This window comes from Arachis stenosperma, chromosome 9, assembly GCF_014773155.1.
Source record: "Arachis stenosperma cultivar V10309 chromosome 9, arast.V10309.gnm1.PFL2, whole genome shotgun sequence".
NCBI classification, from domain to species: Eukaryota; Viridiplantae; Streptophyta; class Magnoliopsida; order Fabales; family Fabaceae; genus Arachis; species Arachis stenosperma.
Window position 1 is genome coordinate 8,744,107 of NC_080385.1, and position 17,301 is coordinate 8,761,407.

The 17,301-nt window shown below is 38.9% G+C and overlaps 1 protein-coding gene across 2 annotated transcripts; it reads right to left on the minus strand.

Moving 5' to 3' along the window:
• Nucleotides 1-14,538: 14,538 nt before the first annotated feature.
• LOC130948463 (telomere repeat-binding factor 4-like) lies at nt 14,539-17,269 on the minus strand. Of its 2 annotated transcripts, none has more exons than XM_057877207.1 (7): nt 17,063-17,269; nt 16,384-16,640; nt 16,052-16,296; nt 15,852-15,936; nt 15,417-15,500; nt 14,873-15,161; nt 14,539-14,763 (listed from the first exon to the last, which is right to left on the minus strand). In XM_057877207.1, exons 2-7 carry the CDS (start codon nt 16,531-16,533, stop codon nt 14,729-14,731), a joined length of 888 nt encoding a protein of 295 aa, XP_057733190.1. In that variant the 5' UTR covers nt 16,534-16,640; nt 17,063-17,269; the 3' UTR covers nt 14,539-14,728. The 2 variants fall into 2 exon arrangements, with proteins under 2 accessions (XP_057733190.1, XP_057733189.1); XM_057877206.1 differs by having other exon boundaries at nt 16,384-16,608; nt 17,063-17,216.
• Nucleotides 17,270-17,301: the final 32 nt, after the last annotated feature.

Consider the following 17,301-nt stretch of genomic DNA (forward strand, 5'->3'; position numbering starts at 1 on the left):
TATAATTAAATCTATTCCAGATTCTAATTTATATATAGATGGAACAATGAATCTGTAATTTTGAATGAAGACTTCAACCATTTCTGCTTTTAAATTAATTTTGTGTATAGATTTATCGGCTATTCTAATTCTTAGTGGATTTTCTAGCTTTTTCCAGTTAAGTTTTATATTTGAACTTGCAAAACATTTTGTTGCCCCTGTGTCTATGAAGGCATTAATAAATTTTTCTGTAATTTTTACAGTAATAAACGTAGCGCTATTACTCAGTTTCTGAGTTTGTTTCTGAGTCTGTTTCTGAGACATATTCAAAAATATATTTTAGTTCATCATCAGATTCTTCTAGAGGTTCCATAAAACAAGTTTTTGCAACTTCCAGTTGTTTAGTTAGGGCTTTTTTATCCTTCTTTTTTGGACATTCATTTGCATAATGTCCTTCTTCTTGACAATACCAACATTTACAGTTTTTTTTTTTATTTGGGCAATAGTTCTTTTGTTTTTTATTGATACTTCTTTCCCTAAAATATCTCTTTTTTCTCCAATTTGGATAATATTTTCTTTTTCTAAAGTGATATTTTCTTTTTCTTTGGATATTTTTATAAGGATGGTATTTCCGAATTTTTTTATTAGAACCATATTTTTGAGGAATTTCCTCATTATCTTGACAACAAATTCTAATTATATTATTAAATCTTTTCTGAGTAGCTTCTTGCATACAGCGTTCTTTTATTTCCTCTCTTATAGCAAAAGTTGCTCCACCGAAATTATTTTCAATTGTTTTATTATTTATTTCTCTTATAAATCTTCCCATAATAATTTCATTAGCAGGATATGGGAGTTTTGTGATATACATGCTAAGATAATGATTTTTATCTTCTTCTTTTAATTTATAATAATATATTCTATATTCACAAATATAGGATTCTATATAGCAAAGATCGAATATCTGAATATTGGCCAAATGATTTTTTGCCTCTAAATACTCTTTTTCAGAAATTTCTTTTCTATGATTTATGACATTTTTTCCAAAAAATTCTTTGTATAGAATCCTCATTATGTGTGCTATTTTGTCATAAGCTGTTGTTTTTTCAGCTAATTCTTCTATTATTTTATTATCTATTGATAACATATAATTTCTTATAGTTCCTTTTGTGTGGAATCCTATGAAATTCCAGATATCCATTTCAGATAATTTATTTAATTTTGGGTTTGTATAAGCTTCTAATAGAAAAGAGTTCATCCAATCTTCGAAAATATCTTTTTCGTTCTTTTTGCAATCTAGATCAAGCATTTTTTCTCCTTCTAGTTCTTGAATTTTAGGAACGTATTTAGATGGTATTTTAGTATATTTTGAATTTTTGCTTATAAATCCTTTTTTGAAGGCATAATTTTCAAAACCTGTTTCCCATTTAAATTGAGTTTGATTATTAATCCCAGATGTTCCAGCTTCATCTTTTACTTGTACTGGTTCTTCATCACTTGAATAGTCTAAAACATATTCTTCTCTTTCAGAAATATCTGGTTCTTCTTTAATCTGAAAACCTTTTTCCATAAAATTGTCTTCTTGAGCCATTTTTAATTGTTTAAAAAGCATTGTAACTTCTTCTAATTTTTCATCAATATTCATAGTTTTAGAGGTGGTCTAATCTTTAGATTTGTTGTATCGATTTTATTTTGGACATCTTCTTTCTTAGGAATCTCTTTTTGGAAATGTTTATCAAGAATCTGTTCAAATTTATTTATTATATTAGGCTCTTCTTTTTCTTTATTTTTCTGAAATTTTAGAGAAACTAATATTTCTTCAAGCATGTCTATTATAGAATTTAATTGTGGATTAAAAGTATGATGAAGATGGGGATAATCGTCTCCATGATAACATTTTTTAGAAACTCCATGTGAAATATAAGTTTTTTCAGGTTTTTGAAGTCCTTCAATAAAACTTATAGTAAAATAAAGGTTTTGAGAAAAATCATTTTGTATTGATTTTAAGAATTCCGTGTCATTACAATTGACATTAGTTAAAATCATTAATTTTTGATCTATTAATTTTGATAGCTTAATTATTTCTTCTCTTAAATCTTCTAATTTGTTTTTTTCCATTAGGTGACGCTTTTCTTGTAAAGAGCTACGGTTTTTAAGTGTTATGTAGTTAGAAGTGTGGTTTTAGAATATATGGCTTAGATTTTGCCACGTAGGCATCTTTAGGAAAAGTTATTTTTGGCAACTTTATGTAAGTGGTGCCCATTAAATTAATCATATAAGAGAAGGGGAGAGCATAAATGATACCATGAGCTACTCAAAAATTTGGAAATGTTCCTCTCAATTTTTTTTACATAGGAAAAAATATAACGTGATATTTTACCTTTAATTTATTATTATATTATATATATCTAATTTTATTTAATTTTATAATTAAAATGTGTTATATATTATTTTTTATTATAATTAAAATTTTTTTTAAATTAAGTAATTTTTTTATTAATTTTATAATTAAAATGTGTCATATATCATTCTTTTATTGTAATTAGAATCAAAAATTTTTTTTCTAAAATTGAGGAATTTTCGTCTTCTTCTTATTAATTTTACAACCAAAATTTACTCTCTCATTGTAATTGCAATTAAATCTTTCTCTCTAAAATTAAAGAATTCTTTCTCCCTCTTTACAAATTTTACAACTAAAATGTGCCACATGTCACTTCTTCATTGCAATTGAAATCAAATCTTTCCCTCAAAAATTAAAGAGTTATCCCCTACTCCTTCTTCCTTTCTCTATTTCTCTCATTCCTTCAACCACTCTATTTATTTTATTATTATCAATATCAATGATTAATTACTAATTTGACAATCAAAATGTGCAACATGGCATTCTTTAATTGCATTAATATTAAAATTGAAATTAAAATATACCTGTTCATACCATGGCCCAACGATAAGGCCCAGGTCCCAACAAAAGGCCAAACCCAAAAAGGTCGAGCTTCGCCTTGTACCGACCTCCTCCCTATGAAGTCGGTTCCTATCACGACTAACCCTAAAGAAGTCGGGGACGAAGATTAGCTGGCAGATAACCACTCATTCAAATGAGTAACTGCCCCTAAAATCTCTCTACCCACTTCCAGGAGCCATATCTCAACCTCCCTAAGATAAAGGGACGGTTATCCACCTTAAAAGATGGAACTACTTCAGCGGTGGTTATTGGTTCACCACTATAAATACCTGACACCCCTCAGGTATCTCTAAGTCCCAATACTCTCTAAGCCTGTTTGCACCCTTGCTGACTTAAGTATCGGAGTGTCCTTGCAGGTACCACCCCTCATTCCTTACACAAGTCGGACGGGGGCTTTGGATCGCGAACTCACTTGGACGTCTCATCGTTCAGACGATTGGGCCAGCTAAACTTGTCCAACCCATTAATCTCCAGTTACCCAACGTAACATTGGCGCCGTTGCCGGGGAGCCGAGAGATCAACCAGTAATGGCGGACTTGTCACAGGAAGATGGTCATGTGGCATCAGATTCTGAACAAGAGAATCTAGATACCGGAAACAATGACGCAGACCTAACCCTTCACCAGGGAACCAACGACCAACATAGGAAAGGCACCTCCGGATTTAAAAATCCGAAGATGAACTCCTCAGAGGGGCGTGAATCGGAAAAGGATGGGCCACCCCATGCAACCGAACTAATGGGGCTATTCCATGGCCACCAAGGTCGCTTGGAACAACTAGAACAGGAGCGGGAGCGACAAAGGGAAATAGAAAAGCACTTAAGAGAGGAGATAGAACGACGAAAAGAGTTGGAAGAAAAACTCTTAAAGTTAGAATCCTCCCTCAAAAGTCGGAACTCTCACGGCGACCGAGAAAAGTCACCCCCAGGAGGGGAGGACCCCTTTAGTGAGGACATAATAAGGACAAAAGTTCCAAGAAACTTTAAAAGCCCCGACATAGACCTCTATGATGGAACCACAGATCCAAAGCATCATTTAAGCAACTTTAAAAGTCGGATGTATCTGGCTGATGCTTCTGATGCAACACGCTGCAAAGCTTTCCCGACCACCTTATCGAAAGCAGCAATGAAGTGGTTCGATAGCCTCCCTCCAAGGTCGGTCACCAACTTTGAAGACCTCTCGATAAAATTCCTAATGCGGTTCTCCATTCAGAAAGACAAAGTAAAGCATGCACCGAGCCTCCTGGGGATAAAACATGAGGCCGGAGAACCTCTACGAGATTATATGGAAAGATTCAACAAAGCATGCTTAGAGATTCAAGATCTGCCCACCGAGGCAGTCATTATGGGGCTGGTAAATGGGCTCAGAGAAGGACCCTTCTCACAGTCCATATCAAAAAGGCACCCCACCTCCTTGAGTGATGTACAAGAAAGAGTTGAGAAGTACATCAACATGGAGGAAAACGTCAGACTGAGAGAGTCAAGCTGGCGACTTGGACACCTCCCCTCGATAAAAGACATGGAGAGGGAGCCAAAGAAGAAAGAAGACCTCGGTCTCGACAGACCCAGGAAGTATCACTCTTATACTCCTCTAAAAGTTTCCATAGTGGACATATACAGAGAAATTTGTAATACTGAAAAACTGCCGCCTCCCAGACCCATCAAGAATAAAAAAGGGGGAGCCGCGGTGACTACTGCGAGTACCATAAGATATATGGTCACTCAACAAACGACTGTTACGACCTCAAGAATGTGATAGAAAAGCTGGCCAGAGAAGGCCGACTTGACAGATATCTCATGGAGAGGTCGGACAATCATGGAAAGAGAAAGCGAGATGATGCGGACAGAAGAGACCCACCACCACAGACTCCGGAGAGACATATACATATGATCTCAGGCGGATTTGCGGGAGGGGGGCTCACCAAGTCCTCTCGCAAAAGACACCTCAAGCGAATTTACCAGGTCGGAAGTGAATCGCCCGACCTTCCCACCATCTCATTCACAAAGGAAGATGGGCAAGGAATAATCCCCGGACACGATGATCCGGTGGTAATAACCATGATCCTAGCCAACGCCCATCTCCACAGAACTCTAGTGGACCAAGAGAGTTCAGCAGACATCCTTTTCAAGCCTGCATTTGATAAACTAGGGCTTGACGAAAGGGAGCTGAGAGCCTACCCCGACACTTTGTATGGGCTAGGCGATACGCCAATAAAACCACTGGGTTTTCTGCCCCTCCACACTACTTTTGGAAAAGGAGAAAAATCCAAAACTCTGAACATAGACTTCATAGTCATCGACGTAGGGTCAGCATATAATGCCCTAATCGGGAGAGCTACCCTAAACCGATTAGGAGCAGTGGTATCTACCCCGCATCTCTGCATGAAGTTCCCGACATCAGCGGGGATAGCAACGGTGCATGGGGACCAGAAATTGGCAAGAAAGTCCTACAATGAAAGCCTGAACCTAAGGGGAAAAGGCAAGGAAGTCAACACCATAGAACTCGGTGGAGCAAGGGCCAAAGAAGAGTTGCGACCACAGCCAGGGGGAAAAACCGAGGAAATACAGGTCGGCAAAGAGGAAGGAAAAAATACCAACATAGGAGCCAACCTAGGGGTAACCTTGAAGCAAGGGTTGACTAAACTTCTAAGAGACAATTCTGACCTCTTCGCCTGGAAAACCTCCGACATTCCCGGGATAGACCCCGAGCTAATGTCCCACAAGCTCTCGGTATATCCAGGATCCCGACCTGTCCAACAGAAAAGACGCAAGCTTGGCCCTGAACGAGCTCTAGCGGTGGAAGAGCAAATACAGGCACTCCTAGAAGCCGGCTTCATCAGAGAAGTCAAATATCCAACATGGCTAGCAAATGTAGTGCTAGTCAAGAAGCAAAATGGCAAATGGAGAATGTGTGTCAATTACACCGACTTAAATAAGGCGTGTCCCAAGGACCCTTATCCACTTTCAAGTATTGATGCTCTAGTAGACTCTAGCTCGGGGTATCAATACTTGTCGTTCATGGATGCTTACTCGGGATATAACCAAATCCCTATGCATGAGCCAGACAGAGAGAAGACATCTTTCATCACGCCCCGAGCAAATTTCTGCTACGTGGTCATGCCATTTGGACTAAAAAATGCAGGGGCCACATACCAAAGGCTGATGAACAAGGTGTTCGCCCCCCACCTCGAGAGCTTAATGGAAGTTTACGTAGACGACATGCTAGTGAAAATTAAGGAAGAAGCTGATCTCTTGACAGACCTCTTGCAAGTCTTCGACACCATAAGGTTGCATGGAATGAGGCTAAATCCCACAAAGTGTACCTTCGCGGTAGAGGCTGGAAAATTTCTAGGGTTCATGCTAACACAAAGAGGGATCGAAGCAAATCCCGACAAGTGTAAAGCCATCCTTGAAATGAAAAGCCCGACTTGCTTAAGAGAGGTCCAACAATTGAATGGCCGACTAGCAGCCCTCTCCAGGTTCTTGGTAGGATCAGCACTCAGATCCATTCCACTGTTTTCTTTATTAAAAAAGGGATGCCAATTCGAATGGACTCCAGAATGCGAAAGGGCGTTCCAGGAGTTCAAAAGGTTCTTGAGTCAACCACCAACCTTGACCCGACCTCTAAGCGGGGAAGATCTCGTCCTATATCTGTCAGTAGCAGATAAAGCTGTCGCATCAGCCCTGATAAGGGAGGACGAGGTCGGACAACATCCAATCTACTTCATCAGCAAAGTTTTACAGGGCCCTGAACTAAGGTACCACAAACTAGAGAAGTTTGCCTACTCCTTAGTAATAGCCTCGCGAAGGCTACGGCCTTATTTCCAAGCCCATACTATAAGAGTCCGGACGAACCAGCCCATGAAGCAAATCCTCCAGAAAACAGATGTTGCAGGAATAATGGTTCAATGGGCAATAGAGCTCTCCAAGTTTGACTTAAAGTATGAAACTCGGACAGCGATCAAAGCCCAATGCCTCACCGACTTCATAGCAGAATACGCAGGAGATCAAGAGGAAAAACCAACTACATGGGAACTTTATGTAGACGGATCCTCAAACAAGACAGGAAGCGGCGCAGGCATAATACTAGTCGACGAAAGGGGAACCCAAATAGAGGTGTCCCTCAAATTTGAATTCCTAGCTTCAAATAATCAAGCAGAGTATGAAGCCCTGATTGCAGGGTTGAAACTGGCAGAAGAGGTCGGTGCAACGAAAGTGATGATATACAGCGACTCTCAAGTGGTGACCTCCCAAATAAATGGACAGTATCAGGCCAAAGACCCAAACATGAAGAAATACTTGGAAAAAACTCTGGAACACCTAGGGCACTTCACGAAAACCGAAGTTAAGCATATAACTCGAGATCTCAATAGCAGAGCAGACGCCCTCTCCAAGTTAGCAAGCACCAAATCAGGAGGGAATAACAGAAGCCTGATCCAGGAAACTCTCCAAGAACCCTCGGTAGTAAAAGAAGAGAGCAAACGAGATGTCCTAGAGGTAACCGGGCTAAACCTCGGATGGATGAATCCCTTGGTCGAATACCTAAAGTTCGACATCCTCCCTAAAGAGGAAAAAGAGATTAAGAAAATCCGGAGGGAAGCAAAACATTACACTCTGGTGAAAAATATCCTTTATAAAAGAGGAATATCAACACCATTGTTGAAATGCGTACCGACCTCAAAGACAACTGAGGTATTAGAGGAGGTCCACAATGGAATCTGCAGAAACCATCTCGGAGCCAGGTCATTAGCTAAGAAAGTAATCCGAGCTGGATTCTACTGGTCGACCTTGCAGAAAGATGCCATAGAATTTGTGAAAAAGTGCCGGCCATGCCAAATGCACGCAAATTTCCACGTGGCTCCCCCCGAGAAGCTAATCAGCATAACTTCTCAATGGCCCTTTGCAAAATGGGGGATGGATCTGTTAGGTCCTTTTCCCCATGCCCCAGGGCAAGTCAAATACTTGATTGTGGGAATAGACTACTTCACAAAGTGGATAGAAGCAGAACCATTAGCCACCATCACAGCCCAGAGAAGTCAGAGGTTCCTCTACAAAAATATCATCACAAGGTTTGGAATACCCTATTCCATTACTACAGATAACGAAACCCAGTTTACTGACTCTACCTTCAAAAGTCTGGTGGCCAGTATGAAGATCAAACACCAGTTCACCTCGGTGGAACATCCGCAAGCAAACGGACAAGCCGAAGCAGCCAACAAAGTTATACTGGCAGGACTAAAGAAAAGACTACAAGATGCAAAGGGAGCCTGGGTTGAGGAGCTCCCACAAGTGTTATGGGCCTACCGGACGACGCCACAATCTGCCACTAGAGAAACGCCCTTCCGACTCATCTACGGCGTAGAAGCCATGATACCAGTAGAAATCAGCGAACAAAGTCCAAGGGTGATTCTCCATGATGAGATCGGAAACATACAGGGGCACAAAGAGGAGCTCGAACTGCTCCCCGAAGTCAGAGAGCAAGCCCAGATAAGAGAAGCAGCATTGAAACAAAGGATGACTACCAGGTACAACAAAAAAGTCATTCGAAGATGCTTCGCCCCAAACGACTTGGTATTGATCAGAAACGACATTGGAGTCAACAAATCAGGGGAAGGAAAACTCGCTGCTAATTGGAAGGGACCATACAAAATTAGTGAGGTCTTAAGAAAAGGTTATTACAAGGTGACCGACCTAAACGGCACCGAGTTACCGAGGTCGTGGCATGCTTGCAACATAAAAAGGTACTATAGTTAAAAGCGAACTCTACTCCCTGATGCACTCTTTTCCTTACTTCATGATTTTTTTCCAAAAAAAACAAAGGGTTTTTTCTGAAGAAATGGTTTTTAACGAGGCATCATAGTAGGGCCTAAGGGGAATAAGTTGTTAAAAGCCCTTAGTAGCAGTAAAAAGTACCTTTCCAAATAAATAAAGATCGTTTTTAAATATCTCTCATAAAAATTCCTTCTCGTTTATTTTCTTTTCTACGAAACGCGCCGACTTAAGCTCGACAAAACGTGAAAATCCCATGAACCGACCTAGATGGTCGTCAGGATAAAACGACGAGGTACAAGTCGGTGTAAAGAGGTTATATAAGTTGATCGTAAGGAACTCGGAAACACTCCGACTCATAAGTCGAAATGAAAACCCGAGTAGAAAAGCTCGGAAACACTTTGAAATGCAAAACCGAGTAGAAGAAAAACGCATCGCAAAAATAACCTAAGACATAAAAGCTCAATAAACCACAAAAGTTGAGTATAAAGGAATAAGAGAGATCGAAAAAAACCTAAGACCAAAAGACTGTCAAGCTCATAAAGACAGACAAGCCAAAGAAAAGGTTTTTCAAAAGGTCGGAGAAACTTTCTAAAGTATCAAACAAAAATAGAAAAGTATGCTCACAAAAGGTAACTTAAACCCTTATCCAAAAAAGGGTATTTCTTTGTTAAACATAAAACCCTTATCTAAAAAAGGGTATTTATAAATATTTTGTTTACAGGCTTAAAAGGCCAGAGAAAAAGTCAAGTTAGCACCACCACAAACAATAATAAAGAGTTTAAAAAAAAGGGGGCACCCACAGGCCGGGCCCCCATATAGCCAACAAATTTTTTAACTATCACCACCGGGAGTAGTAGGATCACCACCAGAATCAGGAAGAGGAGTCGGAGCGCCATCAGGACCAGGGAGAGAGGCACCTACAGGAGTTGGAAGAGAAATCTCGGGAGTCTCGGAAGAACTCGGAGCATTGTTTGGACGGGGAGGAGACTCTATGATTCTCTGACCCCGAGTCTTCAACTCGGACTCAGATACAGGTCGGGGAGGAGACACAATGGCCCCATTAATAACAATTTTGTCAGGGTCCAAAGGAGAGAGATCCAAATCGGGAGCAAGGACGCCGACTTGCTCCTTGAAAATCCTCCAAGCCTCCTCGGCTCCCTCAGCAATAGAGTCCTCCAACACGGCATAAGCAGTATGAGAATTCAACAAGTCCTTCCTCACCTCCACGAGATCCTTGAACAAGCCTGAATAACTCTCCTGCGCCTTCTTCCTCAAGCCCTCCTCCATATTGCATTGTGCTGGTAACTTGCTCCCCTCCTCCCGAAGGTCATCCCTCTGCTTCCTCAATTTAGCGACCTCCTCCTTCAACTCCTTCTCATGTTTCTGATATATGAGAAGCCTTTCCTCCAACTCTTCAACCCTCGAAGTTGAACCCAGAGAGCTAAGAGGAGTCTTCTCAAAAACATAAAGAAACTTGGTACACACCGCCGTCGCCCTGACACTCTCTTGAGCCAGAATAGTGAGGTGGTTCCGGACAGAAACATCATCCATACCTATACGGGTATGGGGATAGATGTGTTTCCGGACAAATGCAAGAGCATCCACCTTAGCCTCACCTTCAAAATAAGAGGAAGACTCTAAAGTCTTACGCTTCTTCTTCTCTGGCTCAGGAGAAGGTCGGGGGGGGAGGGGGCGGTTGAGAAGAAGCCGGAGAGGAAATAACAATAGGCCGAGAAGGGGTCCCCAAAGTTTGAGGAGGAAGAGGAGGAAGAAAGGAGCTAGTTACCCTGGCACCGCCGGCCCTGGCGGGAGATCTTGCCCTGGCCTCTTGGACTCTCTAGTAAGATTCGCTGGAATTCCTCTTCGCCATCTTTGTAAAAGCAATTATTAGCCAAAAAATTCAGACAAGTCGGAAAAACAAGATACAAGTCGGAAACAAAGTATAAAAGATAAAGGCTACCTAATTGTGCCTGGACAAAGGCCGGTGACCCCTGGAGAAATTTTTTGGTATCCAGATATGGGCCCCTCCCCCACACTTCTTGGAGGAACCCCACAATGGCTGTCTCCACCTCATCCAAGTCATCCAAACCATATTTCTCGCAGGGGGAGGCCTCCAACCAATACAGAGGAAAGCGAGGAACAGAATTTTCATCCAGGAAAAAGGGGTGGTGACCCTCTACACCTCGAACTTTGAAAAAATAATTTTTAAAGTCATGGAAGGATTCATCAAAAAGGGTGAAAACTCTCCGACCTTGTATGGCTCGGAAAGACACACATTGCTGCTTGTTATTTAGCCCACTAAAGGGCTTGGTCATTTGAAAAAGATAGAAGAAAATCCTCAAAGAGGTCGGAAAATCTAAGGCGTGGCTGATAAACTGGTAAATTTTCAGAAAACCCCAAGAATTAGGGTGAAGTTGGGTAGGAGCAACTCGGCAGTGACGCAAAACAGCTATTTCAAAATCAGAAAATGGAAGAAAAACACCCAAATGGGTAATCATGCTTTCATACATGTAGAAAAAATGAGGGGCCTCCTCAGTATCCCTTCCAAAACAAACCCGGCCTTCCAGACCCGAGACCACCAATTCATACTTCGGCTCATCCTCCTCAGAAGTACAAATATGGTGATGAGTGCGAAGGTTGGTGATGAACTCGGCATCGACCAAGGGTTCCTCCCCCAAGACCGTAACATCAACTCACTGAGCAAGAACTTCTACAGAAGACATTTTTTCCCTAAGGTACAATGAAAACCTACAAAGGTAAAAGAAAAAAAGAATAAAAAACGAGAGTTCCTAAGGGGCATGAAATCTAACAACCTACAACGTCACCTTCTCCCTCTCCAAAGAAAATAAAAGGCATGCAGAAGCACTTAATAAAAGGGAAGAAAGAACCAACATTTGCCTGAAAAGAAGTAGAGGAAGATGAAAACCTTCAACGAAAGTATCCCACGAACAGATACGAAAGTGTTCCACAAACAGATGAAGGGGAAAAAATCTTTGAAAAATCGAAGAAACGAAACAACGAAGGAGGAGGGAAGCATTTATAAGCACGTTAGGGGCATAATGGTAAAAATGGAAGCGGTCATTAATGAATGCACCGTTACCAAGGTAATTAATACCTACGCACACCCCTAACGGACGCGACGTTTGATTAGATGTAACTGTGAAAATCAAAAGTCACGAAAATTCACGTCGGATGCAAACAAATCACGTCGGTTCCCTCACAAATCGGTTACGACCCCAATTAGAATACTCGAACCCAAATCTTAAAGGATATTGGGCTCGAGTAGGGGCACTGTTCATACCATGGCTCAACGATAAGGCCCAGGTCCCAACAAAAGGCCCAACCCAAAAAGGTTGAGCTTCGCCTTGTACCGACCTCCTCCCTATGAAGTCGGTTCCTATCACGACTAACCCTAAAGAAGTCGGGGACGAAGATTAGCTAGCAGATAACCACTCATTCAAATGAGTAACTGCCCATAAAATCTCTCTACCCACTTCCAGGAGCCATATCTCAACCTCCCTAAGATAAAGGGACGGTTATCCACCTTAAAAGATGGAACTTCTTCAGCGGTGGTTATTGGTTCACCACTATAAATACCCTGACACCCCTCAGGTATCTCTAAGTCCCAATACTCTCTAAGCCTGTTTGCACCCTTGCTGATTTAAGCATCGGAGTGTCCTTGCAGGTACCACCCCCCATTCATCCTTACACAAGTCGGACGGGGGCTTTGGATCGCGAACTCACTTGGACGTCTCATCGTTCAGACGATTGGGCCAGCTAAACTTGTCCAACCCATTAATCTCCGGTTACCCAACGTAACAATACCTATATTATGTATCATATATTACTATCTAATTTAATAATCAAATGTGTCTTATGATATTCTCTTATTAAAATTGAAAGAAAATATTTTTTTTCAAAATTAATAAACTCCCTTCCTAAATTCTCTCATCTACCTCTTTCCATTTTTCTATTTCTCTCTATCATTTTTACTCTATATATAATTTATATTTTATATTAATAACTTCACAAATCAAAATATGTCATCTGGTATTTTTTTATAATTAAAATAATTTTTTTTTCTAAAATTAACAAACTCTCACTCTCACTCTAATTCTTCATCTTTATCTTTCTCCCTCTTTTCTCTCATTCTCTATTTTTTTATCTTTGTATTCTACAGAAAGCAAAATTAACAAAAAATATAATTCAAATAAAAAATATTATTATTATTATATACATATTTTTTAGTTTTTTATTTAGTTTTAAATTTTCACTGCTTATCTTTCTAATCTATATTTTTATTTATCTTCTTTCAAATATTATTACATATAATTTGGAGAGAATACTAATGTTATAATTAAAAGTTAGAATCAAGATTCAATTATTTTTTTAAAAAAATTAATTTTGGGTTAATTTTATAACTATTAGTATAATTTTTTTATACTAATATCTAATTATATTTTTATATACACAGAGAGAAAAAATATAATTTTTAAATAGAAAATATAAAAATTAATTATTTCTATTTGTGTAACAGACTTAACATCTAATTAAATATAAAAGTATATACGTTAAATTATTTTAAATTTTAGATAACAAATGTTAAAATTAATTATTAATAAAAAATTATACTTTTTTATATAAAAATAATAACTAAAAATCTTATTATTTAATTTTTTATCTACAAATACCTTAGTCTTCTTAGTCAAAAACTTTTGTCAACCTACCACTTTTTTTTATAAAAGTAATTTGATTTTATAAATCTTTTGTAACATGCATAATCTATACTATCAAAACTAAGTGGACCATAATTTTAAGAAATTTATCACTTTACTTCCTCAATTTTTTTCAACAATTGAAAAGTTCCCTTCCCAAATTTTATTCGTTGATCAAATTAGTTTTTTAGACTTTCCAAGTTCAATCACATTAGTCTTTATTCATTTTACCGTCCATACTCTATTGTTTCCGGTCATTTTTGGGGTGTCTTGTTTATACTTTTGTGGGTTTTAAACATGTCCAAAATTATGGCTATATTTTAATCTATAAATTTCACACACACAAATTTACACTTTAATACTTGACTCGGAACAGAAATTGAAACACAAGGGGTAAAAAAGAAAGAAAACAAAGCAATAGAAGAAGAGGAAAACGAGATTGTTCCATCTCTTCCAGAGTGAATTTGGTGGTAAAAATTAGAAAACATGCCAACAAGAGCACTAAAGAAAAAAAAAATAGAAAAACGTTTAATAATGGGAATACTTATTTTTTTTCAAACCTTTTTTCCTTTATTTCTAAAATGTAGATATATTATCTAAATTTAACATAACCCCTTCTAATTTATATCAAGGTTTTAAAAACTCACAACAGTTCTCCAATCTGCCCACAGCCACAAATACAACCATAGCATCACCTCCAAGGTTCCAACCCAACCCATCAATCTCAACTGCCACCACCCAGAAATAAAATAAAACTTGAAAGAGAAAAAAAAAAAACAATGAAAAATATACACCCAAGACCACCACCTTCATCACCAAAATCTCTAATGATGCAATTTTATTTGTTTTCATGTAATTAAATGTTTCCTTCGTATGGCTTAGTATAACCTTTTGATAGTTTGACAAATATATGAAACTAACTTGTCTGGACTGGTAAAATTGGTAAGAAAAAGTTAAATGTAGTATGAAAAGCTAACTTGTCACTCAACATTCCATGGTGTTTTCTTTATTGGCCAAACATATAAATTTGAATTTTTTTTTTTTTTACTCTAAACTAAAGAAGGCCAAAATTAAATCCAAAGAAGTCTACTTGCAAAATACATGAACAGTGGTTAACATATGAAACTAACTTCATATTAGTTTGTATATTGCTTCGAGTTCGGATGCAAAATCGGTGAACTGTGTTACTAAATATAAACATCACCTAAGTGCAGCTTCATGAAATGAAATTCGATATATGAACAACTATTTTTACAGAGAGCAAAATCCAGAAGTCCATTGATAGACCCGACACTGACCAACTTAAGATGCCAAGATGACAGCTTCACCGCGCGAACCTGCAATGGTAAACCCACAAGATCAGTGCTTATGAACCCAAAAGCAGTGATAACTAAATCAACTTAGAGAATTCACTATTTGGTAGGTAGGATAGTTGAGTTGAAGTACAAGCATCATAAATCTGTTGTACTAGCTGTAACATCGCGTCAGCATCTTCAGCTAAGCGTGCAATTCGTTCTGCCTCCTTGACTGCTTCAGCGGCTAAATATGACTTGCTTTCGGCCTCGGCAATTCTGTAGGCTGCAGTTTCAGCAGCTTCCTTTATTGTCTCATTAGATGCCACAAACTCGGGGGGTGGTGGTGGTTGTTGCCGTTGTAGCCACACATTCTTTTTCACAGCAACTGGTGATTTTGGCACAGGTGAATAGTCCTTTTTAATCTTGTAACAGTTTTGTACCTGCATTCGGTGTAAAGAGTTGACAAATCCACATAGAGCAAAAACAAGTTCTGAAATCATTCAGCCTAGATATGTGAAATTTCTTCTTAGGAGGCATGAGAGCAGTCTCAACACTAAAAAAAAATTTAGGTCAATGGCTTAAACAAAGTGCGGAACAAAAATATATTGAGGGAACTATACATCTAACAGTAAAAGCATGAGTTGAAATAATCAAGATGAATAACTATAAAAGTAAAAGGATCACATAGGACAAACCTTTTCAAGTTTCCCTTGACTAACAAGCCTCCTCAACCTGGTACTCAATGCCCTTCTGAAATTCTGAGGAACCTTGTGTTTTTGCTGCATTTGACATGAAATCGTTTCTTTAAAACTAAATTAAATGAACACGCGAGAATATTGAAAACAGAACAATATGGACAATGGACAGTCCGTATTAACATTCATCCTCCCCCAAAAAATTAAAGAATGTTTACTACTCTCTTCTTAGACTAAGAGGGAACTTAAGATACCTAATCATATGATAAAAATTCCCACCCCATATCTTTCACAATAAAGAATGCATAACTATATTTAACATATTTCCATTCCCAGCTTTTATATGCAACATCTATATAACATATAATCTCAGATTCACAGCATTTCAATCAACCATGGATGTATTGAAAACATTACGATGAAAAACAATCTGACCTCAATGAAGTTAACAATGGCATTCAGGTCAGATCCATTAGCATCTTTCAAAGCTGACAAAGCTTCTAAAACCATTGCATTGTACCTGGAGAGAAGATAAACAAAAGCAACCAAATCTCAGAACAATTCAAAAGTAACAAAATACCTTTCTTATTATGTTGAGGGATACAACAGTTTTAACCAAGTCTTAATTCATATACCTCGGACGATTCTTGGCATCTTCGTCATTTTGAGAGGAATCACCCACAGCAACAGAAGGATCAGGTTGATGAATCATAGTGGTGACAATAGTAGCATCTTCCCCGGCAACAACAATGGCATTACTAGCAGCAGCAGCAGCAACTGGGGAAGCAGCAATAGGGGCCCCAGCCTTGATTCTAGGAACCCTAGATTTTTCCTTAGATCCTTGAGTGCCATTGCTAACACTCAAATTTCGCCATTTATCCTGAATTAGGCACATTGCGGTGAAATTTAAAACCTTAAATTGGGATAAGACACGAAATTGAAAAGGCTAATTAGGGAAATTTTGCACCTTGAGGTCGATATTGGAACGTGAAGTGAGAAATGGTGCAAACTGGGGGTCTTTGAGAATGTTCTTCCACTTCCCTGGACCGTGTTTTTCCACGCCGGCTATGAGCGCGTCTTCTTCGTCTTGCGTCCACTTTTGCTTCTGATTACCCATCTTCTTGGTCTTCTTTCTTGAATTCTTCGGCTCAGTGATTTCAGTTTAAGAGAAAGTGAAGAGCTTCCTCCAAAGCTGTGGAGGTAACCAAGACTTCGATATGAGGTCTGTGTTAATAACAATAAGCAGTGATGTAAATAATCAAATAATCAAATAAACACAAAGAAACAGAAATAATTAAATAAGCATCCTTTTAGCTTAGATCAAGTGAAAGGAACCATAAAAGAATAACTATAATTGCTCCCACTGTATGCATTGCATATCACTGAATCCCGAACTAACACAAGTTCCTTATGCTTTCTCAATAGTCATTGATTCCGAATACCAATTTTAATAACAAGAAACTTAAAATAGGAATCTAAACGAAGATCTCATAAAAGTTCCTGTATTTAGATCCAAAGTAGAAACAGAACACCTGGTCAAAAACAGTTATAAACAGAGAAAACAAAAAAAACAGAGGAATTGATGGGAAAGTTGTGAACTTTGAGATGAGATTTAAGAACCCAGAAAGGGGGAAAGAGAGAAGAACCTTGAGAAGCGTCAGTCGTCACCAAGAAGCAGGGCAGCACCGTAGGTCGTCAGTCGTCGGACGTCAATCGTCGGTCGCCACCGTCGTCAGTCGAACGAGGAGCTGGGAGAGAAGACAAGGTCAGGGGTCAGCGTTGTTGCCTGTACACCCCTAGCCCTAATTGTGTAATGTGTATGATGACTAGGCCGGGTCCGGGTGACCCGAGATATGGCCCGGTCCCAGTTTTAACTCTCTTTTCA

What these genes read in the sequence shown, in the direction of transcription:
- LOC130948463 (XM_057877207.1), bottom strand. Translation starts at nt 16,533, where the DNA reads ATGGGTAATCAGAAGCAAAAGTGGACGCAAGACGAAGAAGACGCGCTC. An exon ending in GATGCCAAGAATCGTCCGAG is followed by an intron (nt 15,937 to 16,051) that starts GTATATGAATTA and finishes TCTTCTCTCCAG; the next exon opens with GTACAATGCAATGGTTTTAG. An exon ending in CCATTGTTAACTTCATTGAG is followed by an intron (nt 15,501 to 15,851) that starts GTCAGATTGTTT and finishes TGTCAAATGCAG; the next exon opens with CAAAAACACAAGGTTCCTCA.